This window comes from Oncorhynchus mykiss, chromosome 7 (assembly GCF_057628025.1).
Source record: "Oncorhynchus mykiss isolate SJ-2025 chromosome 7, ASM5762802v1, whole genome shotgun sequence".
Taxonomy (NCBI): Eukaryota; Metazoa; Chordata; class Actinopteri; order Salmoniformes; family Salmonidae; genus Oncorhynchus; species Oncorhynchus mykiss.
In genome coordinates, this window is record NC_143028.1 from 24,843,831 (window position 1) to 24,871,236 (window position 27,406).

Below are 27,406 nucleotides of genomic sequence, written 5' to 3' on the forward strand. Positions count from 1 at the left end.
GCCTAGTTCCATGCTGTTACTATAGCCTAGTTCCATGCTGTTACTATAGCCTAGTTTCATGGTTTTACTATAGTCTAGTTCCATGCTGTTACTATAGCCTAGTTCCATGCTGTTACTATAGCCTAGTTTCATGCTGTTACTATAATCTAGTTCCATGTTACTATAGTTACTATAGTCTAGTTCCATGCTGTTACTATAGCCTAGTTCCATGCTGTTACTATAGCCTAGTTCCATGCTGTTGCTATAGCCTAGTTCCATGCTGTTACTATAGCCTAGTTCCATGCTTTTACTATAGTCTAGTTCCATGCTGTTACTATAGCCTAGTTCCATGCTGTTACTATAGCCTAGTTTCATGCTGTTACTATAGTCTAGTTCCATGCTGTTACTATGGTCTAGTTCCATGCTGTTACTATAGTCTAGTTCCATGCTGTTACTTTAGACTAGTTCCATGCTGTTACTATAATCTAGTTCAATGCTGTTACTATAGTCTAGTTCCATGTTTTTACTATAATCTAGTTCCATGTTACTATAGTCTAGTTCCATGTTGTTACTATAGCCTAGTTCCATGCTGTTACTATAGCCTAGTTCCATGCTGTTACTATAGCCTAGTTCCATGCTGTTACTATAGCCTAGTTCCATGCTGTTACTATAGTCTAGTTCCATGTTGTTACTATAGCCTAGTTCCATGTTGTTACTATAGTCTAGTTCCATGTTGTTACTATAGTCTAGTTCCATGCTGGTACTATAGTTACTGTAGTCTAGTTCCATGCTGTTACTATTGTCTAGTTCCATGCTGTTTCTATAGTCTAGTTCCATGCTGGTACTATAGTCTAGTTCCATGCTGTTACTATATTCTAGTTCCATGCTGTTACTATAGTCTAGTTCCATGCTGTTACTATAGTCTAGTTCCATGCTGTTTCTATAGTCTAGTTCCATGCTGTTTCTATAGTCTAGTTCCATGCTGGTACTATATTCTAGTTCCATGCTGTTACTATAGTCTAGTTCCATGCTGTTACTATAGTCTAGTTCCATGCTGTTACTATAGTCTAGTTCCATGTTGTTACTATAGTCTATTTCCATGCTGGTACTATAGTTACTGTAGTCTAGTTCCATGCTGTTTCTATAGCCTAGTTCCATCCAATTACTATAGTCTAGTTCCATCCAATTACTATAGACTAGTTCCATGTTCTTACTATAGTCTAGGTCCATCTAGTTACTATAGTCTAGGTCCATGTAGTTACTATTGTCTAGTTCCATGCTGTTACTAAAGTCTAGTTCCATGCTGTTACTATAGTCTAGTTCCATGTTGTTACTATAGTTCCACGTTGTTACTATAGTCTAGTTCCATGATGTTACTATAGCTTAGTTCCATGCTGTTACTATAATCTAGTTCAATGCTGTTACTATAGTCTAGTTCCATGGTTTTACTATAATCTAGTTCCATGGTACTATAGTTACTATGGCCTAGTTCCATGCTGTTACTATAGCCTAGTTCCATGCTGTTACTATAGCCTAGTTCCATGCTGTTACTATAGCCTAGTTCCATGCTGTTACTATAGCCTAGTTTCATGCTGTTACTATAGTCTAGTTCCATGCTGTTACTATAGCCTAGTTCCATGCTGTTACTATAGCCTAGTTTCATGCTGTTACTATAATCTAGTTCCATGTTACTATAGTTACTATAGTCTAGTTCCATGCTGTTACTATAGCCTAGTTCCATGCTGTTACTATAGCCTAGTTCCATGCTGTTACTATAGCCTAGTTCCATGCTGTTACTATAGCCTAGTTCCATGCTTTTACTATAGTCTAGTTCCATGCTGTTACTATAGCCTAGTTCCATGCTGTTACTATAGCCTAGTTTCATGCTGTTACTATAGCCTAGTTTCATGCTGTTACTATGGTCTAGTTCCATGCTGTTACTATAGTCTAGTTCCATGCTGTTACTATAGTCTAGTTCCATGCTTTTACTATAATCTAGTTCCATGTTACTATAGTTACTATAGCCTACTTCCATGCTGTTACTATAGCCTAGTTCCATGCTGTTACTATAGCCTAGTTCCATGCTGTTACTATAGCCTAGTTCCATGCTGTTACTATAGCCTAGTTCCATGCTGTTACTATAGCCTAGTTCCATGTTGTTACTATAGTCTAGTTCCATGTTGTTACTATAGTCTAGTTCCATGCTGGTACTATAGTTACTGTAGTCTAGTTCCATGCTGTTACTATTGTCTAGTTCCATTCTGTTACTATAGTCCAGTTCCATGTTACTATAGTTACTATAGTCTAGTTCCATGCTGTTACTATAGTCTAGTTCCATGCTGTTACTATAGTCTAGTTCCATGCTGTTACTATAGTCTAATTTCATGCTGTTACTATAGTCTAGTTTCATGCTGTTACTATAGTCTAGTTTCATGCTGTTACTATAGTCTAGTTCCATGCTGTTACTATGATCTAGTTCCATGCTGTTACTATGGTCTAGTTCCATGCTGTTACTATAGTCTAGTTCCATGGTTTTACTATAATCTAGTTCCATGGTACTATAGTTACTATAGCCTAGTTCCATGCTGTTACTATAGCCTAGTTCCATGCTGTTACTATAGCCTAGTTCCATGCTGTTACTATAGCCTAGTTTCATGGTTTTACTATAGTCTAGTTCCATGCTGTTACTATAGCCTAGTTCCATGCTGTTACTATAGCCTAGTTTCATGCTGTTACTATAATCTAGTTCCATGTTACTATAGTTACTATAGTCTAGTTCCATGCTGTTACTATAGCCTAGTTCCATGCTGTTACTATAGCCTAGTTCCATGCTGTTGCTATAGCCTAGTTCCATGCTATTACTATAGCCTAGTTCCATGCTTTTACTATAGTCTAGTTCCATGCTGTTACTATAGCCTAGTTCCATGCTGTTACTATAGCCTAGTTTCATGCTGTTACTATAGTCTAGTTCCATGCTGTTACTATGGTCTAGTTCCATGCTGTTACTATAGTCTAGTTCCATGCTGTTACTTTAGACTAGTTCCATGCTGTTACTATAATCTAGTTCAATGCTGTTACTATAGTCTAGTTCCATGTTTTTACTATAATCTAGTTCCATGTTACTATAGTCTAGTTCCATGTTGTTACTATAGCCTAGTTCCATGCTGTTACTATAGCCTAGTTCCATGCTGTTACTATAGCCTAGTTCCATGCTGTTACTATAGCCTAGTTCCATGCTGTTACTATAGTCTAGTTCCATGTTGTTACTATAGCCTAGTTCCATGTTGTTACTATAGTCTAGTTCCATGTTGTTACTATAGTCTAGTTCCATGCTGGTACTATAGTTACTGTAGTCTAGTTCCATGCTGTTACTATTGTCTAGTTCCATGCTGTTTCTATAGTCTAGTTCCATGCTGGTACTATAGTCTAGTTCCATGCTGTTACTATATTCTAGTTCCATGCTGTTACTATAGTCTAGTTCCATGCTGTTACTATAGTCTAGTTCCATGCTGTTTCTATAGTCTAGTTCCATGCTGTTTCTATAGTCTAGTTCCATGCTGGTACTATATTCTAGTTCCATGCTGTTACTATAGTCTAGTTCCATGCTGTTACTATAGTCTAGTTCCATGCTGTTACTATAGTCTAGTTCCATGTTGTTACTATAGTCTATTTCCATGCTGGTACTATAGTTACTGTAGTCTAGTTCCATGCTGTTTCTATAGCCTAGTTCCATCCAATTACTATAGTCTAGTTCCATCCAATTACTATAGACTAGTTCCATGTTCTTACTATAGTCTAGGTCCATCTAGTTACTATAGTCTAGGTCCATGTAGTTACTATTGTCTAGTTCCATGCTGTTACTAAAGTCTAGTTCCATGCTGTTACTATAGTCTAGTTCCATGTTGTTACTATAGTTCCACGTTGTTACTATAGTCTAGTTCCATGATGTTACTATAGCTTAGTTCCATGCTGTTACTATAATCTAGTTCAATGCTGTTACTATAGTCTAGTTCCATGGTTTTACTATAATCTAGTTCCATGGTACTATAGTTACTATGGCCTAGTTCCATGCTGTTACTATAGCCTAGTTCCATGCTGTTACTATAGCCTAGTTCCATGCTGTTACTATAGCCTAGTTCCATGCTGTTACTATAGCCTAGTTTCATGCTGTTACTATAGTCTAGTTCCATGCTGTTACTATAGCCTAGTTCCATGCTGTTACTATAGCCTAGTTTCATGCTGTTACTATAATCTAGTTCCATGTTACTATAGTTACTATAGTCTAGTTCCATGCTGTTACTATAGCCTAGTTCCATGCTGTTACTATAGCCTAGTTCCATGCTGTTACTATAGCCTAGTTCCATGCTGTTACTATAGCCTAGTTCCATGCTTTTACTATAGTCTAGTTCCATGCTGTTACTATAGCCTAGTTCCATGCTGTTACTATAGCCTAGTTTCATGCTGTTACTATAGCCTAGTTTCATGCTGTTACTATGGTCTAGTTCCATGCTGTTACTATAGTCTAGTTCCATGCTGTTACTATAGTCTAGTTCCATGCTTTTACTATAATCTAGTTCCATGTTACTATAGTTACTATAGCCTACTTCCATGCTGTTACTATAGCCTAGTTCCATGCTGTTACTATAGCCTAGTTCCATGCTGTTACTATAGCCTAGTTCCATGCTGTTACTATAACCTAGTTCCATGCTGTTACTATAGCCTAGTTCCATGTTGTTACTATAGTCTAGTTCCATGTTGTTACTATAGTCTAGTTCCATGCTGGTACTATAGTTACTGTAGTCTAGTTCCATGCTGTTACTATTGTCTAGTTCCATTCTGTTACTATAGTCCAGTTCCATGTTACTATAGTTACTATAGTCTAGTTCCATGCTGTTACTATAGTCTAGTTCCATGCTGTTACTATAGTCTAGTTCCATGCTGTTACTATAGTCTAATTTCATGCTGTTACTATAGTCTAGTTTCATGCTGTTACTATAGTCTAGTTTCATGCTGTTACTATAGTCTAGTTCCATGCTGTTACTATGATCTAGTTCCATGCTGTTACTATGGTCTAGTTCCATGCTGTTACTATAGTCTAGTTCCATGGTTTTACTATAATCTAGTTCCATGGTACTATAGTTACTATAGCCTAGTTCCATGCTGTTACTATAGCCTAGTTCCATGCTGTTACTATAGCCTAGTTCCATGCTGTTACTATAGCCTAGTTTCATGGTTTTACTATAGTCTAGTTCCATGCTGTTACTATAGCCTAGTTCCATGCTGTTACTATAGCCTAGTTTCATGCTGTTACTATAATCTAGTTCCATGTTACTATAGTTACTATAGTCTAGTTCCATGCTGTTACTATAGCCTAGTTCCATGCTGTTACTATAGCCTAGTTCCATGCTGTTGCTATAGCCTAGTTCCATGCTGTTACTATAGCCTAGTTCCATGCTTTTACTATAGTCTAGTTCCATGCTGTTACTATAGCCTAGTTCCATGCTGTTACTATAGCCTAGTTTCATGCTGTTACTATAGTCTAGTTCCATGCTGTTACTATGGTCTAGTTCCATGCTGTTACTATAGTCTAGTTCCATGCTGTTACTTTAGACTAGTTCCATGCTGTTACTATAATCTAGTTCAATGCTGTTACTATAGTCTAGTTCCATGTTTTTACTATAATCTAGTTCCATGTTACTATAGTCTAGTTCCATGTTGTTACTATAGCCTAGTTCCATGCTGTTACTATAGCCTAGTTCCATGCTGTTACTATAGCCTAGTTCCATGCTGTTACTATAGCCTAGTTCCATGCTGTTACTATAGTCTAGTTCCATGTTGTTACTATAGCCTAGTTCCATGTTGTTACTATAGTCTAGTTCCATGTTGTTACTATAGTCTAGTTCCATGCTGGTACTATAGTTACTGTAGTCTAGTTCCATGCTGTTACTATTGTCTAGTTCCATGCTGTTTCTATAGTCTAGTTCCATGCTGGTACTATAGTCTAGTTCCATGCTGTTACTATAGTCTAGTTCCATGCTGTTACTATAGTCTAGTTCCATGCTGTTACTATAGTCTAGTTCCATGCTGTTTCTATAGTCTAGTTCCATGCTGTTTCTATAGTCTAGTTCCATGCTGGTACTATATTCTAGTTCCATGCTGTTACTATAGTCTAGTTCCATGCTGTTACTATAGTCTAGTTCCATGCTGTTACTATAGTCTAGTTCCATGTTGTTACTATAGTCTATTTCCATGCTGGTACTATAGTTACTGTAGTCTAGTTCCATGCTGTTTCTATAGCCTAGTTCCATCCAATTACTATAGTCTAGTTCCATCCAATTACTATAGACTAGTTCCATGTTCTTACTATAGTCTAGGTCCATCTAGTTACTATAGTCTAGGTCCATGTAGTTACTATTGTCTAGTTCCATGCTGTTACTAAAGTCTAGTTCCATGCTGTTACTATAGTCTAGTTCCATGTTGTTACTATAGTTCCACGTTGTTACTATAGTCTAGTTCCATGATGTTACTATAGCTTAGTTCCATGCTGTTACTATAATCTAGTTCAATGCTGTTACTATAGTCTAGTTCCATGGTTTTACTATAATCTAGTTCCATGGTACTATAGTTACTATGGCCTAGTTCCATGCTGTTACTATAGCCTAGTTCCATGCTGTTACTATAGCCTAGTTCCATGCTGTTACTATAGCCTAGTTCCATGCTGTTACTATAGCCTAGTTTCATGCTGTTACTATAGTCTAGTTCCATGCTGTTACTATAGCCTAGTTCCATGCTGTTACTATAGCCTAGTTTCATGCTGTTACTATAATCTAGTTCCATGTTACTATAGTTACTATAGTCTAGTTCCATGCTGTTACTATAGCCTAGTTCCATGCTGTTACTATAGCCTAGTTCCATGCTGTTACTATAGCCTAGTTCCATGCTGTTACTATAGCCTAGTTCCATGCTTTTACTATAGTCTAGTTCCATGCTGTTACTATAGCCTAGTTCCATGCTGTTACTATAGCCTAGTTTCATGCTGTTACTATAGCCTAGTTTCATGCTGTTACTATGGTCTAGTTCCATGCTGTTACTATAGTCTAGTTCCATGCTGTTACTATAGTCTAGTTCCATGCTTTTACTATAATCTAGTTCCATGTTACTATAGTTACTATAGCCTACTTCCATGCTGTTACTATAGCCTAGTTCCATGCTGTTACTATAGCCTAGTTCCATGCTGTTACTATAGCCTAGTTCCATGCTGTTACTATAGTCTAGTTCCATGTTGTTACTATAGCCTAGTTCCATGTTGTTACTATAGTCTAGTTCCATGTTGTTACTATAGTCTAGTTCCATGCTGGTACTATAGTTACTGTAGTCTAGTTCCATGCTGTTACTATTGTCTAGTTCCATGCTGTTACTATAGTCCAGTTCCATGTTACTATAGTTACTATAGTCTAGTTCCATGCTGTTACTATAGTCTAGTTCCATGCTGTTACTATAGTCTAGTTCCATGCTGTTACTATAGTCTAATTTCATGCTGTTACTATAGTCTAGTTTCATGCTGTTACTATAGTCTAGTTTCATGCTGTTACTATAGTCTAGTTCCATGCTGTTACTATGATCTAGTTCCATGCTGTTACTATGGTCTAGTTCCATGCTGTTACTATAGTCTAGTTCCATGGTTTTACTATAATCTAGTTCCATGGTACTATAGTCACTATAGCCTAGTTCCATGCTGTTACTATAGCCTAGTTCCATGCTGTTACTATAGCCTAGTTCCATGCTGTTACTATAGCCTAGTTTCATGGTTTTACTATAGTCTAGTTCCATGCTGTTACTATAGCCTAGTTCCATGCTGTTACTATAGCCTAGTTCCATGCTGTTACTATAGCCTAGTTCCATGCTGTTACTATAGCCTAGTTCCATGCTTTTACTATAGTCTAGTTCCATGCTATTACTATAGCCTAGTTCCATGCTGTTACTATAGCCTAGTTTCATGCTGTTACTATAGTCTAGTTCCATGCTGTTACTATGGTCTAGTTCCATGCTGTTACTATAGCCTAGTTCCATGCTGTTACTATAGCCTAGTTCCATGCTGTTACTATAGCCTAGTTTCATGCTGTTACTATAGTCTAGTTCCATGCTGTTACTATGGTCTAGTTCCATGCTGTTACTATAGTCTAGTTCCATGCTGTTACTTTAGACTAGTTCCATGCTGTTACTATAATCTAGTTCAATGCTGTTACTATAGTCTAGTTCCATGTTTTTACTATAATCTAGTTCCATGTTACTATAGTCTAGTTCCATGTTGTTACTATAGCCTAGTTCCATGCTGTTACTATAGCCTAGTTCCATGCTGTTACTATAGCCTAGTTCCATGCTGTTACTATAGCCTAGTTCCATGCTGTTACTATAGTCTAGTTCCATGTTGTTACTATAGCCTAGTTCCATGTTGTTACTATAGTCTAGTTCCATGTTGTTACTATAGTCTAGTTCCATGCTGGTACTATAGTTACTGTAGTCTAGTTCCATGCTGTTACTATTGTCTAGTTCCATGCTGTTTCTATAGTCTAGTTCCATGCTGGTACTATAGTCTAGTTCCATGCTGTTACTATATTCTAGTTCCATGCTGTTACTCTAGTCTAGTTCCATGCTGTTACTATAGTCTAGTTCCATGCTGTTTCTATAGTCTAGTTCCATGCTGTTTCTATAGTCTAGTTCCATGCTGGTACTATATTCTAGTTCCATGCTGTTACTATAGTCTAGTTCCATGCTGTTACTATAGTCTAGTTCCATGCTGTTACTATAGTCTAGTTCCATGTTGTTACTATAGTCTATTTCCATGCTGGTACTATAGTTACTGTAGTCTAGTTCCATGCTGTTTCTATAGCCTAGTTCCATCCAATTACTATAGTCTAGTTCCATCCAATTACTATAGACTAGTTCCATGTTCTTACTATAGTCTAGGTCCATCTAGTTACTATAGTCTAGGTCCATGTAGTTACTATTGTCTAGTTCCATGCTGTTACTAAAGTCTAGTTCCATGCTGTTACTATAGTCTAGTTCCATGTTGTTACTATAGTTCCACGTTGTTACTATAGTCTAGTTCCATGATGTTACTATAGCTTAGTTCCATGCTGTTACTATAATCTAGTTCAATGCTGTTACTATAGTCTAGTTCCATGGTTTTACTATAATCTAGTTCCATGGTACTATAGTTACTATGGCCTAGTTCCATGCTGTTACTATAGCCTAGTTCCATGATGTTACTATAGCCTAGTTCCATGCTGTTACTATAGCCTAGTTCCATGCTGTTACTATAGCCTAGTTTCATGCTGTTACTATAGTCTAGTTCCATGCTGTTACTATAGCCTAGTTCCATGCTGTTACTATAGCCTAGTTTCATGCTGTTACTATAATCTAGTTCCATGTTACTATAGTTACTATAGTCTAGTTCCATGCTATTACTATAGCCTAGTTCCATGCTGTTACTATAACCTAGTTCCATGCTGTTACTATAGCCTAGTTCCATGCTGTTACTATAGCCTAGTTCCATGCTTTTACTATAGTCTAGTTCCATGCTGTTACTATAGCCTAGTTCCATGCTGTTACTATAGCCTAGTTTCATGCTGTTACTATAGCCTAGTTTCATGCTGTTACTATGGTCTAGTTCCATGCTGTTACTATAGTCTAGTTCCATGCTGTTACTATAGTCTAGTTCCATGCTTTTACTATAATCTAGTTCCATGTTACTATAGTTACTATAGCCTACTTCCATGCTGTTACTATAGCCTAGTTCCATGCTGTTACTATAGCCTAGTTCCATGCTGTTACTATAGCCTAGTTCCATGCTGTTACTATAGTCTAGTTCCATGTTGTTACTATAGCCTAGTTCCATGTTGTTACTATAGTCTAGTTCCATGTTGTTACTATAGTCTAGTTCCATGCTGGTACTATAGTTACTGTAGTCTAGTTCCATGCTGTTACTATTGTCTAGTTCCATGCTGTTACTATAGTCCAGTTCCATGTTACTATAGTTACTATAGTCTAGTTCCATGCTGTTACTATAGTCTAGTTCCATGCTGTTACTATAGTCTAGTTCCATGCTGTTACTATAGTCTAATTTCATGCTGTTACTATAGTCTAGTTTCATGCTGTTACTATAGTCTAGTTTCATGCTGTTACTATAGTCTAGTTCCATGCTGTTACTATGATCTAGTTCCATGCTGTTACTATGGTCTAGTTCCATGCTGTTACTATAGTCTAGTTCCATGGTTTTACTATAATCTAGTTCCATGGTACTATAGTCACTATAGCCTAGTTCCATGCTGTTACTATAGCCTAGTTCCATGCTGTTACTATAGCCTAGTTCCATGCTGTTACTATAGCCTAGTTTCATGGTTTTACTATAGTCTAGTTCCATGCTGTTACTATAGCCTAGTTCCATGCTGTTACTATAGCCTAGTTTCATGCTGTTACTATAATCTAGTTCCATGTTACTATAGTTACTATAGTCTAGTTCCATGCTGTTACTATAGCCTAGTTCCATGCTGTTACTATAGCCTAGTTCCATGCTGTTACTATAGCCTAGTTCCATGCTGTTACTATAGCCTAGTTCCATGCTTTTACTATAGTCTAGTTCCATGCTGTTACTATAGCCTAGTTCCATGCTGTTACTATAGCCTAGTTTCATGCTGTTACTATAGTCTAGTTCCATGCTGTTACTATGGTCTAGTTCCATGCTGTTACTATAGTCTAGTTCCATGCTGTTACTTTAGACTAGTTCCATGCTGTTACTATAATCTAGTTCAATGCTGTTACTATAGTCTAGTTCCATGTTTTTACTATAATCTAGTTCCATGTTACTATAGTTACTATAGTCTAGTTCCATGGTGTTACTATAGCCTAGTTCCATGCTGTTACTATAGCCTAGTTCCTTGCTGTTACTATAGCCTAGTTCCATGCTGTTACTATAGCCTAGTTCCATGCTGTTACTATAGTCTAGTTCCATGTTGTTACTATAGCCTAGTGCCATGTTGTTACTATAGTCTAGTTCCATGTTGTTACTATAGTCTAGTTCCATGCTGGTACTATAGTTACTGTAGTCTAGTTCCATGCTGTTACTATTGTCTAGTTCCATGCTGTTACTATAGTCCAGTTCCATGTTACTATAGTTACTATAGTCTAGTTCCATGCTGTTACTATAGTCTAGTTCCATGCTGTTACTATAGTCTAGTTCCATGCTGTTACTATAGTCTAGTTCCATGTTGTTACTATAGTCTAGTTCCATGCTGTTACTATAGTCTAGTTCAATGCTGTTACTATAGTCTAGTTCCATGCTTTTACTATAATCTAGTTCCATGTTACTATAGTTACTATAGTCTAGTTCTATGCTGTTACTATAGTCTAGTTCTATGCTGTTACTATAGTCTAGTTCCATGCTGTTACTATAGCCTAGTTCCATGCTGTTACTATAGCCTAGTTCCATGCTGTTACTATAGCCTAGTTCCATGTTGTTACTATAGTCTAGTTCCGTGCTGTTACTATAGTCTAGTTCCGTGCTGTTACTATAGTCTAGTTCCGTGCTGTTACTATAGTCTAGTTCCATGCTGTTACTATAGTCTAGTTCCATGTTTTTACTATAGTCTAGTTCCATGCTGGTACTATAGTTACTGTAGTCTAGTTCCATGCTGTTACTATAGTCTAGTTCCATGCTGTTACTATAGTCTAATTTCATGCTGTTACTATAGTCTAGTTTCATGCTGTTACTATAGTCTAGTTTCATGCTGTTACTATAGTCTAGTTCCATGCTGTTACTATGGTCTAGTTCCATGCTGTTACTATAGTCTAGATCCATGCTGTTACTATTGTCTAGTTCCATGCTGTTACTATAGTCCAGTTCCATGTTACTATAGTTACTATAGTCTAGTTCCATGCTGTTACTATAGTCTAGTTCCATGCTGTTACTATAGTCTAGTTCCATGCTGTTACTATAGTCTAGTTCCATGCTGTTACTGTAGTCTAGTTCCATGCTGTTTCTATAGTCTAGTTCCATGCAATTACTATTGTCTAGTTCCTTACTGTTTCTATAGTCTAGTTCTATGCTGTTACTATAGTCTAGTTCTATGCTGTTACTATAGTCTAGTTCCATGGTGTTACTATAGTCTAGTTCCATGCTGTTACTATAGTCTAGTTCCATGCTGTTACTATAGTCTAGTTCCATGCTGTTACTATAGTCTAGTTCCATGTTGTTACTATAGTCTAGTTCCATGCTGGTACTATAGTTACCGTAGTCTAGTTCCATGCTGTTACTATGTTCTAGTTCCATGTTGTTACTATAGTCTAGTTCCATGTTGTTACTATAGTCTAGTTCCATGCTGGTACTATAGTTACTGTAGTCTAGTTCCATGCTGTTACTATAGTCTAGTTCCATGTTGTTACTATAGTCTAGTTCCATGTTACTATAGTTACTATAGTCTAGTTCCATGTTACCATAGTCTAGTTCCATGTTACTATAGTTACTATAGTCTAGTACCACGCTGTTACTATAGTCTAGTTCCAGGCTGTTACTATAGTCTAGTTCCATGCTGTTACTATAGTCTAGTTCCACGCTGTTACTATAGTCTAGTTCCATGCTGTTACTATAGCCTAGTTCCATGCTGTTTCTATAGTCTAGTTCTATGCTGTTACTATAGTCTAGTTCTATGCTGTTACTATAGTCTAGTTCCATGGTGTTACTATAGTCTAGTTCCATGCTGTTACTATAGTCTAGTTCCATGCTGTTACTATAGTCTAGTTCCATGCTGTTACTATAGTCTAGTTCCATGTTGTTACTATAGTCTAGTTCCATACTGGTACTATAGTTACCGTAGTCTAGTTCCATGCTGTTACTATGTTCTAGTTCCATGTTGTTACTATAGTCTAGTTCCATGTTGTTACTGTAGTCTAGTTCCATGCTGGTACTATAGTTACTGTAGTCTAGTTCCATGCTGTTACTATAGTCTAGTTCCATGTTGTTACTATAGTCTAGTTCCATGTTACTATAGTTACTATAGTCTAGTTCCATGTTACCATAGTCTAGTTCCATGTTACTATAGTTACTATAGTCTAGTTCCATGTTGTTACTATGGTCTAGTTCCATGCTGTTACTATAGACTAGTTCCACGCTGTTACTATAGTCTAGTTCCACGCTGTTACTATAGTCTAGTTCCACGCTGTTACTATAGTCTAGTTCCATGCTGTTACTATAGCCTAGTTCCATGCTGTTACTATAGCTTAGTTCCATGCTGTTACTATAGCTTAGTTCCATGTTGTTACTATAGTCTAGTTCCATGTTACTATAGTTACTATAGTCTAGTTCCATGTTGTTACTATAGTATAGTTCCATAATTGTTACTATAGTCTAGTTCCATAATTGTTACTATAGTCTATTTCCATGCTGTTACTATTGTCTAGTTCCATGCTGTTACTATAGTCCAGTTCCATGTTACAATAGTTACTATAGTCTAGTTCCATGCTGTTACTATAGTCTAGTTCCATACTGTTACTATAGTCTAGTTCCATACTGTTACTATAGGCTAGTTCCATACTGTTACTATAGTCTAGTTCCATGCTGTTACTATAGTCTAGTTCCATGCTGTTACTATAGTCTAGTTCCATGCTGTTACTATTGTCTAGTTCCATACTGTTACTATAGTCTAGTTCCATGCTGTTACTATAGTCTAGTTCCATGCTGTTACTATAATCTAGTTCAATGCTGTTACTATAGTCTAATTTCCATGCTGTTACTATAATCTAGTTCCATGTTACTATAGTTACTATAGTCTAGTTCCATGCTGTTACTATAGTCTAGTTCCATGCTGTTTCTATAGTCTAGTTCCATGCTGGTACTATAGTCTAGTTCCATGCTGTTACTATATTCTAGTTCCATGCTGTTACTATAGTCTAGTTCCATGCTGTTACTATAGTCTAGTTCCATGCTGTTTCTATAGTCTAGTTCCATGCTGGTACTATAGTCTAGTTCCATGCTGTTACTATAGTCTAGTTCCATGTTGTTACTATAGTCTATTTCCATGCTGGTACTATAGTTACTGTAGTCTAGTTCCATGCTGTTTCTATAGCCTAGTTCCATCCAATTACTATAGTCTAGTTCCATCCAATTACTATAGACTAGTTCCATGTTCTTACTATAGTCTAGGTCCATCTAGTTACTATAGTCTAGGTCCATGTAGTTACTATTGTCTAGTTCCATGCTGTTACTAAAGTCTAGTTCCATGCTGTTACTATAGTCTAGTTCCATGTTGTTACTATAGTTCCACGTTGTTACTATAGTCTAGTTCCATGATGTTACTATAGCTTAGTTCCATGCTGTTACTATAGTATAGTTCCATGTTGTTACTATAGTCTACTTCCATGTTACTATAGTTACTATAGTCTAGTTCCATGTTGTTACTATAGTATAGTTCCATAATTGTTACTATAGTCTAGTTCCATAATTGTTACTATAGTCTATTTCCATGCTGTTACTATTGTCTAGTTCCATGCTGTTACTATAGTCCAGTTCCATGTTACTATAGTTACTATAGTCTAGTTCCATGCTGTTACTATAGTCTAGTTCCATGCTGTTACTATAGTCTAGTTCCATGCTGTTACTATAGTCTAATTTCATGCTGTTACTATAGTCTAGTTTCATGCTGTTACTATAGTCTAGTTTCATGCTGTTACTATAGTCTAGTTTCATGCTGTTACTATGATCTAGTTCCATGCTGTTACTATGATCTAGTTCCATGCTGTTACTATGGTCTAGTTCCATGCTGTTACTATAGTCTAGTTCCATGGTTTTACTATAATCTAGTTCCATGGTACTATAGTTACTATAGCCTAGTTCCATGCTGTTACTATAGCCTAGTTCCATGCTGTTACTATAGCCTAGTTTCATGGTTTTACTATAGTCTAGTTCCATGCTGTTACTATAGCCTAGTTCCATGCTGTTACTATAGCCTAGTTTCATGCTGTTACTATAATCTAGTTCCATGTTACTATAGTTACTATAGTCTAGTTCCATGCTGTTACTATAGCCTAGTTCCATGCTGTTACTATAGCCTAGTTCCATGCTGTTACTATAGCCTAGTTCCATGCTGTTACTATAGCCTAGTTCCATGCTGTTACTATAGCCTAGTTCCATGCTTTTACTATAGTCTAGTTCCATGCTGTTACTATAGCCTAGTTCCATGCTGTTACTATAGCCTAGTTTCATGCTGTTACTATAGTCTAGTTCCATGCTGTTACTATGGTCTAGTTCCATGCTGTTACTATAGTCTAGTTCCATGCTGTTACTTTAGACTAGTTCCATGCTGTTACTATAATCTAGTTCAATGCTGTTACTATAGTCTAGTTCCATGTTTTTACTATAATCTAGTTCCATGTTACTATAGTTACTATAGTCTAGTTCCATGTTGTTACTATAGTCTAGTTCCATGCTGGTACTATAGTTACTGTAGTCTAGTTCCATGCTGTTACTATTGTCTAGTTCCATGCTGTTACTATAGTCCAGTTCCATGTTACTATAGTTACTATAGTCTAGTTCCATGCTGTTACTATAGTCTAGTTCCATGCTGTTACTATAGTCTAGTTCCATGCTGTTACTGTAGTCTAGTTCCATGCTGTTACTATAGTCTAGTTCCATGCTGTTTCTATAGTCTAGTTCCATGCAATTACTATTGTCTAGTTCCTTACTGTTTCTATAGTCTAGTTCTATGCTGTTACTATAGTCTAGTTCTATGCTGTTACTATAGTCTAGTTCCATGGTGTTACTATAGTCTAGTTCCATGCTGTTACTATAGTCTAGTTCCATGCTGTTACTATAGTCTAGTTCCATGTTGTTACTATAGTCTAGTTCCATGCTGTTACTATAGTCTAGTTCAATGCTGTTACTATAGTCTAGTTCCATGCTTTTACTATAATCTAGTTCCATGTTACTATAGTTACTATAGTCTAGTTCTATGCTGTTACTATAGTCTAGTTCCATGCTGTTACTATAGTCTAGTTCCATGCTGTTACTATAGCCTAGTTCCATGCTGTTACTATAGCCTAGTTCCATGCTGTTACTATAGCCTAGTTCCATGTTGTTACTATAGTCTAGTTCCGTGCTGTTACTATAGTCTAGTTCCGTGCTGTTACTATAGTCTAGTTCCATGCTGTTACTATAGTCTAGTTCCATGTTTTTACTATAGTCTAGTTCCATGCTGGTACTATAGTTACTGTAGTCTAGTTCCATGCTGTTACTATTGTCTAGTTCCATGCTGTTACTATAGTCCAGTTCCATGTTACTATAGTTACTATAGTCTAGTTCCATGCTGTTACTATAGTCTAGTTCCATGCTGTTACTATAGTCTAGTTCCATGCTGTTACTATAGTCTAATTTCATGCTGTTACTATAGTCTAGTTTCATGCTGTTACTATAGTCTAGTTTCATGCTGTTACTATAGTCTAGTTCCATGCTGTTACTATGGTCTAGTTCCATGCTGTTACTATAGTCTAGTTCCATGCTGTTACTTTTGTCTAGTTCCATGCTGTTACTATAGTCCAGTTCCATGTTACTATAGTTACTATAGTCTAGTTCCATGCTGTTACTACAGTCTAGTTCCATGCTGTTACTATAGTCTAGTTCCATGCTGTTACTATAGTCTAGTTCCATGCTGTTACTGTAGTCTAGTTCCATGCTGTTACTATAGTCTAGTTCCATGCTGTTTCTATAGTCTAGTTCCATGCAATTACTATTGTCTAGTTCCTTACTGTTTCTATAGTCTAGTTCTATGCTGTTACTATAGTCTAGTTCTATGCTGTTACTATAGTCTAGTTCCATGGTGTTACTATAGTCTAGTTCCATGCTGTTACTATAGTCTAGTTCCATGCTGTTACTATAGTCTAGTTCCATGCTGTTACTATAGTCTAGTTCCATGTTGTTACTATAGTCTAGTTCCATGCTGGTACTATAGTTACCGTAGTCTAGTTCCATGCTGTTACTATGTTCTAGTTCCATGTTGTTACTATAGTCTAGTTCCATGTTGTTACTATAGTCTAGTTCCATGCTGGTACTATAGTTACTGTAGTCTAGTTCCATGCTGTTACTATAGTCTAGTTCCATGTTGTTACTATAGTCTAGTTCCATGTTACTATAGTTACTATAGTCTAGTTCCATGTTACCATAGTCTAGTTCCATGTTACTATAGTTACTATAGTCTAGTACCACGCTGTTACTATAGTCTAGTTCCAGGCTGTTACTATAGTCTAGTTCCATGCTGTTACTATAGCCTAGTTCCATGCTGTTACTATAGTCTAGTTCCACGCTGTTACTATAGTCTAGTTCCATGCTGTTACTATAGCCTAGTTCCATGCTGTTTCTATAGTCTAGTTCTATGCTGTTACTATAGTCTAGTTCTATGCTGTTACTATAGTCTAGTTCCATGCTGTTACTATAGTCTAGTTCCATGCTGTTACTATAGTCTAGTTCCATGCTGTTACTATAGTCTAGTTCCATGTTGTTACTATAGTCTAGTTCCATGCTGGTACTATAGTTACTGTAGTCTAGTTCCATGCTGTTACTATGTTCTAGTTCCATGTTGTTACTATAGTCTAGTTCCATGTTGTTACTATAGTCTAGTTCCATGCTGGTACTATAGTTACTGTAGTCTAGTTCCATGCTGTTACTATAGTCTAGTTCCATGTTGTTACTATAGTCTAGTTCCATGTTACTATAGTTACTATAGTCTAGTTCCATGTTACCATAGTCTAGTTCCATGTTACTATAGTTACTATAGTCTAGTTCCATGTTGTTACTATGGTCTAGTTCCATGCTGTTACTATAGACTAGTTCCACGCTGTTACTATAGTCTAGTTCCACGCTGTTACTATAGTCTAGTTCCACGCTGTTACTATAGTCTAGTTCCATGCTGTTACTATAGCCTAGTTCCATGCTGTTACTATAGCTTAGTTCCATGCTGTTACTATAGCTTAGTTCCATGTTGTTACTATAGTCTAGTTCCATGTTGTTACTATAGTATAGTTCCATAATTGTTACTATAGTCTAGTTCCATAATTGTTACTATAGTCTATTTCCATGCTGTTACTATTGTCTAGTTCCATGCTGTTACTATAGTCCAGTTCCATGTTACAATAGTTACTATAGTCTAGTTCCATGCTGTTACTATAGTCTAGTTCCATACTGTTACTATAGTCTAGTTCCATACTGTTACTATAGGCTAGTTCCATACTGTTACTATAGTCTAGTTCCATGCTGTTACTATAGTCTAGTTCCATGCTGTTACTATTGTCTAGTTCCATGCTGTTACTATAGTCTAGTTCCATGCTGTTACTGTAGTCTAGTTCCATCCTGTTACTGTAGTCTAGTTCCATGCTATTACTTTAGACTAGTTCCATGCTGTTACTATAATCTAGTTCAATGCTGTTACTATAGTCTAATTTCCATGCTGTTACTATAATCTAGTTCCATGTTACTATAGTTACTATAGTCTAGTTCCATGCTGTTACTATAGTCTAGTTCCATGCTGTTTCTATAGTCTAGTTCCATGCTGGTACTATAGTCTAGTTCCATGCTGTTACTATATTCTAGTTCCATGCTGTTACTATAGTCTAGTTCCATGCTGTTACTATAGTCTAGTTCCATGCTGTTTCTATAGTCTAGTTCCATGCTGGTACTATAGTCTAGTTCCATGCTGTTACTATATTCTAGTTCCATGCTGTTACTATAGTCTAGTTCCATGCTGTTACTATAGTCTAGTTCCATGCTGTTACTATAGTCTAGTTCCATGTTGTTACTATAGTCTATTTCCATGCTGGTACTATAGTTACTGTAGTCTAGTTCCATGCTGTTTCTATAGCCTAGTTCCATCCAATTACTATAGTCTAGTTCCATCCAATTACTATAGACTAGTTCCATGTTCTTACTATAGTCTAGGTCCATCTAGTTACTATAGTCTAGGTCCATGTAGTTACTATTGTCTAGTTCCATGCTGTTACTAAAGTCTAGTTCCATGCTGTTACTATAGTCTAGTTCCATGTTGTTACTATAGTTCCACGTTGTTACTATAGTCTAGTTCCATGATGTTACTATAGCTTAGTTCCATGCTGTTACTATAGTATAGTTCCATGTTGTTACTATAGTCTAGTTCCATGTTACTATAGTTACTATAGTCTAGTTCCATGTTGTTACTATAGTATAGTTCCATAATTGTTACTATAGTCTAGTTCCATAATTGTTACTATAGTCTATTTCCATGCTGTTACTATTGTCTAGTTCCATGCTGTTACTATAGTCCAGTTCCATGTTACAATAGTTACTATAGTCTAGTTCCATGCTGTTACTATAGTCTAGTTCCATGCTGTTACTATAGTCTAGTTCCATACTGTTACTATAGGCTAGTTCCATACTGTTACTATAGTCTAGTTCCATGCTGTTACTATAGTCTAGTTCCATGCTGTTACTATTGTCTAGTTCCATGCTGTTACTATAGTCTAGTTCCATGCTGTTACTGTAGTCTAGTTCCATCCTGTTACTGTAGTCTAGTTCCATGCTATTACTTTAGACTAGTTCCATGCTGTTACTATAATCTAGTTCAATGCTGTTACTATAATCTAGTTCCATGTTACTATAGTTACTATAGTCTAGTTCCATGCTGTTACTATAGTCTAGTTCCATGCTGTTTATATAGTCTAGTTCCATGCTGGTACTATAGTCTAGTTCCATGCTGTTACTATATTCTAGTTCCATGCTGTTACTATAGTCTAGTTCCATGCTGTTACTATAGTCTAGTTCCATGCTGGTACTATAGTTACTGTAGTCTAGTTCCATGCTGTTACTGTAGTCTAGTTCCATGCTGTTACTATAGTCTAGTTCCATGTTGTTACTTTAGTCTTGTTCCATGTTGTTTACTATAGTCTAGTTCCATGTTGTTACTATAGTCTATTTCCATGCTGGTACTATAGTTACTGTAGTCTAGTTCCATGCTGTTTCTATAGTCTAGTTCCATCCAATTACTATAGTCTAGTTCCATCCAATTACTATAGACTAGTTCCATGTTCTTACTATAGTCTAGGTCCATGTAGTTACTATAGTCTAGGTCCATGTAGTTACTATGGTCTAGTTCCATGCTGTTACTAAAGTCTAGTTCCATGCTGTTACTATAGTCTAGTTCCATGTTGTTACTATAGTTCCACGTTGTTACTATAGTCTAGTTCCTAGATGTTACTATAGTCTAGTTCCATGCAATTACAAAAGTCTAGTTCCATACTGTTACTAAAATCTAGTTCCATGCTGTTACTATAGTCTAGTTCCACGCTGTTACTATAGTCTAGTTCCATGTTACTATAGTTACTATAGTCTAGTTCCATGTTGTTACTATAGTCTAGTTCCATGTTGTTACTATAGTCTAGTTCCATGCTGGTACTATAGTTACTGTAGTCTAGTTCCATGCTGTTACTATAGTCTAGTTCCATGTTGTTACTATAGTCTAGTTCCATGTTACTATAGTTACTATAGTCTAGTTCCATGTTGTTACTATGGTCTAGTTCCATGCTGTTACTATAGACTAGTTCCACGCTTTTACTATAGTCTAGTTCCACGCTGTTACTATAGTCTAGTACCACGCTGTTACTATAGTCTAGTTCCATGCTGTTACTATAGCCTAGTTCCATGCTGTTACTATAGCTTAGTTCCATGTTGTTACTATAGTCTAGTTCCATGTTACTATAGTTACTATAGTCTAATTCCATCCTGTTACTATAGTCTAGTTCCTTGCTGTTACTATAGCCTAGTTCCATGCTGTTACTGTAGCCTAGTTCCATGCTGTTACTATAGCCTAGTTCCATGCTGTTGCTATGGCCTAGTTCCATGCTGTTAATATGGTCTAGTTCCATGCTGTTACTGTAGTCTAGTTCCATGTTGTTACTATAGTCTAGTTCCATGCTGTTACTATAGTCTAGTTTTCATGCTGTTACTATATTTACTGTAGTCTAGTTCCTTGCTGTTACTATAGTCTAGTTTTCATGCTGTTACTATATTTACTGTAGTCTAGTTCCATGTTACTATAGTTACTATAGTTACTATAGTCTAGTTCCACGCTTTTACTATAGTCTAGTTCCACGCTGTTACTATAGTCTACTTCCACGCTGTTACTATAGTCTAGTTCCATGCTGTTTCTATAGTCTGTTCCACGCTGTTTCTATAGTCTAGTTACTAGTCTAGTTTCATGTTGTTACTATAGTCTAGTTCCATGTTGTTACTATAGTCTAGTTCCATGTTGTTACTATAGTCTAGTTCCATGTTGTTACTATAGTCTAGTTCCATGTTGTTACTATAGTCTTGTTCCATGTTGTTACTATAGTCTAGTTCCATGTTACTATAGTTACTATAGTCTAGTTCCATGTTACTATAGTTACTATAGTCTAGTTCCACGCTGTTACTATAGTCTTGTTCCATGCTGTTACGATAGTCTAGTTCCACGCTGTTACTATAGTCTAATTCCATGTTGTTACTATAGTCTAGTTCCATGTTGTTACTATAGTCTAGTTCCATGTTACTATAGTTTCTATAGTCTAGTTCCACGCTGTTACTATAGTCTAGTTCCATGTTGTTACTATATTCTAGTTCCATGTTGTTACTATAGTCTAGTTCCATGTTGTTACTATAGTCTAGTTCCATGTTGTTACTATAGTCTAGTTCCATAATTGTTACTATAGTCTAGTTCCATGCTGTTACTATAGTCCAGTTCCATGTTACAATAGTTACTATAGTCTAGTTCCATGCTGTTACTATAGTCTAGTTCCATACTGTTACTATAGTCTAGTTCCATACTGTTACTGTAGTCTAGTTCCATCCTGTTACTGTAGTCTAGTTCCATGCTATTACTTTAGACTAGTTCCATGCTGTTACTATAATCTAGTTCAATGCTGTTACTATAGTCTAATTCCATGCTGTTACTATAATCTAGTTCCATGTTACTATAGTTACTATAGTCTAGTTCCATGCTGTTACTATAGTCTAGTTCCATGCTGTTACTATAGTCTAGTTCCATGCTGTTACTATATCCTAGTTCCTTGCTGTTACTATAGCCTAGTTCCATGCTGTTACTATAGCCTAGTTCCATGCTGTTACTATAGCCTAGTTCCGTGCTGTTACTATAGCCTAGTTCCATGCTGTTACTATAGCCTAGTTCCATGCTGTTACTATAGCCTAGTTCCATGCTGTTACTATAGCCTAGTTCCATGTTGTTACTATAGTCTAGTTCCATGTTGTTACTATAGTCTAGTTCCATACTGTTATTATAGTCTAGTTCCATGCTGTTATTATAGTCTAGTTCCATGCTGTTTTTATAGTCTAGTTCCATGCTGTTACTATAATCTAGTTCCATGTTACTATAGCCTAATTCCATGCTGTTACTATAGCCTAGTTCCATGCTGTTACTATAGCCTAGTTCCATGCTGTTACTATAGCCTAGTTCCATGTTGTTACTATAGTCTAGTTCCATGTTGTTACTATAGTCTATTTCCATACTGTTATTATAGTCTAGTTCCATGCTGTTACTATAGCCTAGTTCCATGCTGTTATTATAGTCTAGTTCCATGTTGTTACTATAGTCTAGTTCCATACTGTTATTATAGTCTAGTTCCATGCTGTTATTATAGTCTAGTTCCATGCTGTTATTATAGTCTAGTTCCATCCTGTTACTATAGTCTAGTTCCATGCTGTTACGGTAGTGTAGTTCCATGCTGTTACTTTAGACTATTTCCATGCTGTTACTATAATCTAGTTCAATGCTGTTACTGTAGCTTCTTTCGATACTATGACTGCTTCATCAGTTCTGTCCCCACAGCGACTGCAGTGAGAATAGCTATTGCATGAAATCTGTCTCCTTCTGTCCTGTTATCTCTGTTGTTTCTTCACGTCTGGTGAGGGGGCCTCCTGTATGCAGGAGATGTGACAGTATTATTACTGAGAACCTCACTTTTGGGGATGTGGCCTCTTGTATACAGGGATCTGTAACTAGTCTTTCTGGTGAGGTGGCCTCCTGTATACAGGGATCTGTAGCTAGTCTTTCTGGTGAGGTGGCCTCCTGTATACAGGGATCTCTAGCTAGTCTTTCAAGCGTGGTGCCTTCTCTGACAAACCCATTACTGAAAGTTGACAACAGTGTCTGAAATGACAACACTATCTCTGCTATTCTCACTGTGATCTGGTCATGTGTAACGTTCAATTTAACGTCATAGTCTGTGTATTGTACACAGTTAGCTGTCCTTCTACTACCAGCTATCCCCTGTAACAATATACACAGAGGAGTGGTGTCGTTCACCAGAGACTCTATTAGCTGTCCTTCTTCTCCTATCAGCTATCCCCTGTAACAATATACACAGCGGAGTGGTGTCGTTCCCCAGAGACTCTATTAGCTGTCCTTCCTCTACTACCAGCTAATGCCTTGGTCTCCAGTCATATTACATTCTGCTCTCCCAATTCCCTGTAACATTAATACCTTGGTTTTTGGGACTCCATAGAATGACTGATATCGGTCCTGCCAGAATCTGCAACTAACATTCCATAAGACTGACCCTTGAACCCCCCCCCCCCCCCCCCATCATACTGTCTACACTGTTGTATCTCTGTCAGTCACTAGTTCAGCCCCTAAATGAGTCTGTAAGTCTGTCTTAATCTGCTCATATGCATCTTCTTCCCCCTGATGCTTAACTCTAACAATAGTTTGGTTCCCATATTCCCCCTTTAGGATGTGGTCCAGATTATAATTACCCGAACAAGCTCTCTCTCCCCAGGCTCGTGGTGTACTGGTGAATAAAACTCTCCCTGGCCACTCCTCTACTTACTGTACTAAAATACATTACAGGTGAAAATAACTCTCCCAGACAACTTCACCACACTAGTTGCTGTACTAAAGGACATTACTGGTGAATAAAACTCTCCCTGACCACTTCACTCCTCTAGTTGCTGTACTGGTTTCCTCATTAGCATGGAGGAGTTTCTGCAACCAAATTGCATGTGCATCGCTGCAGAAATGGAAATGGGCCTATATTGGAGGCCAAAAGTCATCTGGCACACTGCTTACGTCTTGACTGTCTTAAGATAGATTGTCAAATCATTTAACAGATGTCAATTGTTGTACAACTTCATGGGTACTCTCTGGTTATCCCTTTTTACCTCAAATAAACAGTGGATTTCTGCTGTTGTGGCATTTAACCATCTGTCTGACTTATTTGTTCACACAGGACAGATACGGGACTATCGTGGATCCTCTGGGGAGCCTCAACAACATAATGATGCTGATGAGGCAGAGAAGAGTCTCTCCACATCAGAACTCTTCAAGAAACACCTGCAGAGACCCACAGGGAAGAAATCTCATTGCTGCTCTGACTGTGGGAAAATATTAAACTCCTCAGTAAAACTTAAAATACATCAAAGAATTCACACTGAAGATAAACCTTTTGGCTGTACCAAATGTGGGAAGAGTTTTGTTCGTTCTAGCTGTCTGAAGCGACACCAGAGAACACACACAGGAGAGAAACCTTTTAGCTGTAATCAATGTGGAAAGAGCTTTACCCAGTCAAGAAGCCTGATATCACATCAGAGAACACACTCAGGAGAGAAACGAGAGAAACCATATAGCTGTACTCAATGTGGGAAGAGTTTTGTTCTTTCTAGCTGTCTGAAGAGACACCAGAGAACACACACAGGAGAGAAATATTTTAGCTGTACTCAATGTGGGAAAAGTTTTGTTGATTCTTGGTGTCTGAAGAGACACCAGAGAACACACACAGGAGAGAAACCTTTTAGCTGTACTCAGTGTGGAAAGAGGTTTACCCAGTCAAGAAACCTGATATCACATCAGAGAACACACACAGGAGAGAAACGAGAGAAACCATATAGCTGTACTCAATGTGGGAAGAGTTTTGTTTGTTCTAGCAAGCTGAAGGTACACCATAGAACACACACAGGAGAGAAACCTTTTAGCTGTAATCAATGTGGAGAGAGTTTTATTATATCTAGCCAGCTGAAGGTACACCATAGAACACACACGGGAGAGAATCCTTTTAGCTGTAATCAATGTGGAAAGAGTTTTAATATATCTAGCCAGCTGAAGGTACACCAGAGAACACACACAGGAGAGAAACCTTATAGCTGTGATCAATGTGTGAAGAGTTTTACAACATCTAGCAATCTGATTATGCACCAGAGAACACACACAGGAGAGAAATCTTTCAGCTGTGATCAGTGTGAAATGAGATACCCTCGTAAAAGATCTCTGATCAAACATCAGAAAATACATACATGAAGTAGTTGTTTCATGACATCAGTGAAATAATGTAGAATGTTGTAACATAGTAGTAGGAGTATTTTAATGATGTCACAATGTCAAACCCTAAATGTCTACCCCTGTTTTATTGATTTTAACATGATATGGATATTAGCATCAGGGGAAAGATCCAGGCTCTGAATTGAAAGAGTACTATTTATGTGATTTAATGCAACACTTCAAAATGTAGATAACTGTTTTCTACAAGTTGTCCCATAACCAGTGATGTACACATAATTCCGCATGGTTTTTGAGCTGTTTGTTTTAGCGTTTTTGGTGCTTGTGCAGTTTGTAAGGTGCTTGTTTAAATAAATACTTAATATGATTATTGTGGCAGATGTTTGTGTATTTAGCACATTTTATGTTTAGGTTTTCAATTTATCACACACTTTTTCTGGATTTGGACTATTGATTTGGACAACTTTAAACTGTGACATTGGGGATATCCCACCTAGCAAAATGTTGGTGAAAATAAGACTATACCCAATGTACAATATAAGTTGCAGTTGAAAGTGAAAGTTGACAAGAAATCTATTTAATTTCAACGTACTTGCATCCTATACACATGGACACAGTATTTTGAATTGAGTCTATAATCAGTTTTAGGGACAGGAGTCCCGCTAGTTATACACATGGACCCAGTATAATGAATTGAGTCTATAATCAGTTTTAGGGACAGTAGTCCCGGTAGTCATGGTAATAATGGATCCGCTAGCTACGAGTGTAGATGGGAAGGTGATGCGCTTACAGCAGCAATAGCAGCGGGGAGGCCAGGTTGCTCTGTGTATATGTTGTCAATGCTGTGATGTTCACATTGGTGCGCAAGGCTTGTGTTATTCTATGTCACTGTACAATAAACTATATCACACCCATTACACTGTGTCCCCTTGGTTGTTTTTATTCATATGAGGGTACTTGGTAAAGGAAATGAATGGAAGAGATTGGTTCATGTACAGTAATTGTGCTTTATTCAGATATGCTGCATAGATATAAACAACACAGGTTCAAGTGAGTCTGGTGTCTATGGAGTCAAAGTGGTACAGTTGATCCTTGGAGTTGTCCTTCACTCGGTGATTTACCAGACCCTTTCGTCTTCTTCTTCTTGTTTTGCATGCAGGCAGGTCTTTTCCACTTCATTGTAGCATTACTCTTACATTGCTGCCTAGGACACACAGCCTGCCGGCTCTGTCTTTTTTCCATGTAAGTGCCAATATAAAAAAAAAAATCCTCTTCCATCAGTTCGTATAGGTCATGCTGATTACAAAGAACAAAAGTGGCCTAAGACACAGGCCAACTAAGCCATGGATTGTGAGTTCTAGTGTTTTCTGAAGTAGCTGAAAGCAGAGTGGCGCAGCGGAAGCGTGCTGGGCCCAAAACCTGAAGGTCGATGGATCGAAACCATTCTCTGCTAACCAGCTTGTTTTTTGCATTGAAGTGCGAAAAAAAAAATGCGTAGGTTAATTGCATGTGTAATTGCCATTATACATTTTTTTATACCTCTTCCATCAGTTAGTATAGGTCATACTGATTACAAAGAACAAAAGTGGCCTAAGACACTGTCCTCCTAAGCCATGGATTGTGAGTTCTAGTCTTTTCTGAAATGTCTCAAAGCAGAGTGGTGCAGCGGAAGCGTGCTGGTTCCATAACCTAAAGGTCAATGGATCGAAACCATTCTCTGCTAACCAGCTTATTTTTAGCATTGAAGTGCGAACAAAATTTTTAAAAAATGCGTAGTTTCATTGCATGTGTAAGTGCCATTATACATTTTTTTATACCTCTTCCATCAGTTCGTATTGGTCATACTGATTATAAAGAACAAAAGTGGCCTAAGACACTGGCCTCCTAAGCCATGGATTGTGAGTTCTAGTCTTTTCTGAAGTGGCTGAAAGCAGAGTGGCGCAGCAGAAGTGTGCTGTGCCCATAACCCAAGGTCGTTGGATCGAAACCATTCTTTGCGAACCAGCTTGTTTTTAGCATTGAAGTGCGAACAAAATGTTAAAAAAATGCGTAGTTTTATTGCCGTTATACATTTTTTTTATACCTCTTCCATCAGT

General features: G+C 37.3%; 1 protein-coding gene across 2 annotated transcripts in view; it reads left to right on the forward strand.

Annotated features, from left to right (window-relative positions):
- Positions 1-26,227, forward strand: part of LOC110527623 (uncharacterized) — an 89,176-nt gene extending 62,949 nt beyond the window's left edge. Inside the window, exon 3 of one of the 2 annotated variants that reach the window (XR_016497144.1) lies at positions 24,268-24,359. Coding sequence is in view for 1 of the 2 variants with exons in the window: in XM_021609025.3 (XP_021464700.3) it covers positions 24,268-25,331 (1,064 nt within the window). In the remaining variant the exon portion in view is untranslated. Of the gene's footprint in view, positions 1-24,267 lie in introns of both variants that reach the window. The other variant, XM_021609025.3, reaches the window with a different exon arrangement.
- The last annotated feature ends 1,179 nt before the right edge of the window (positions 26,228-27,406 follow it).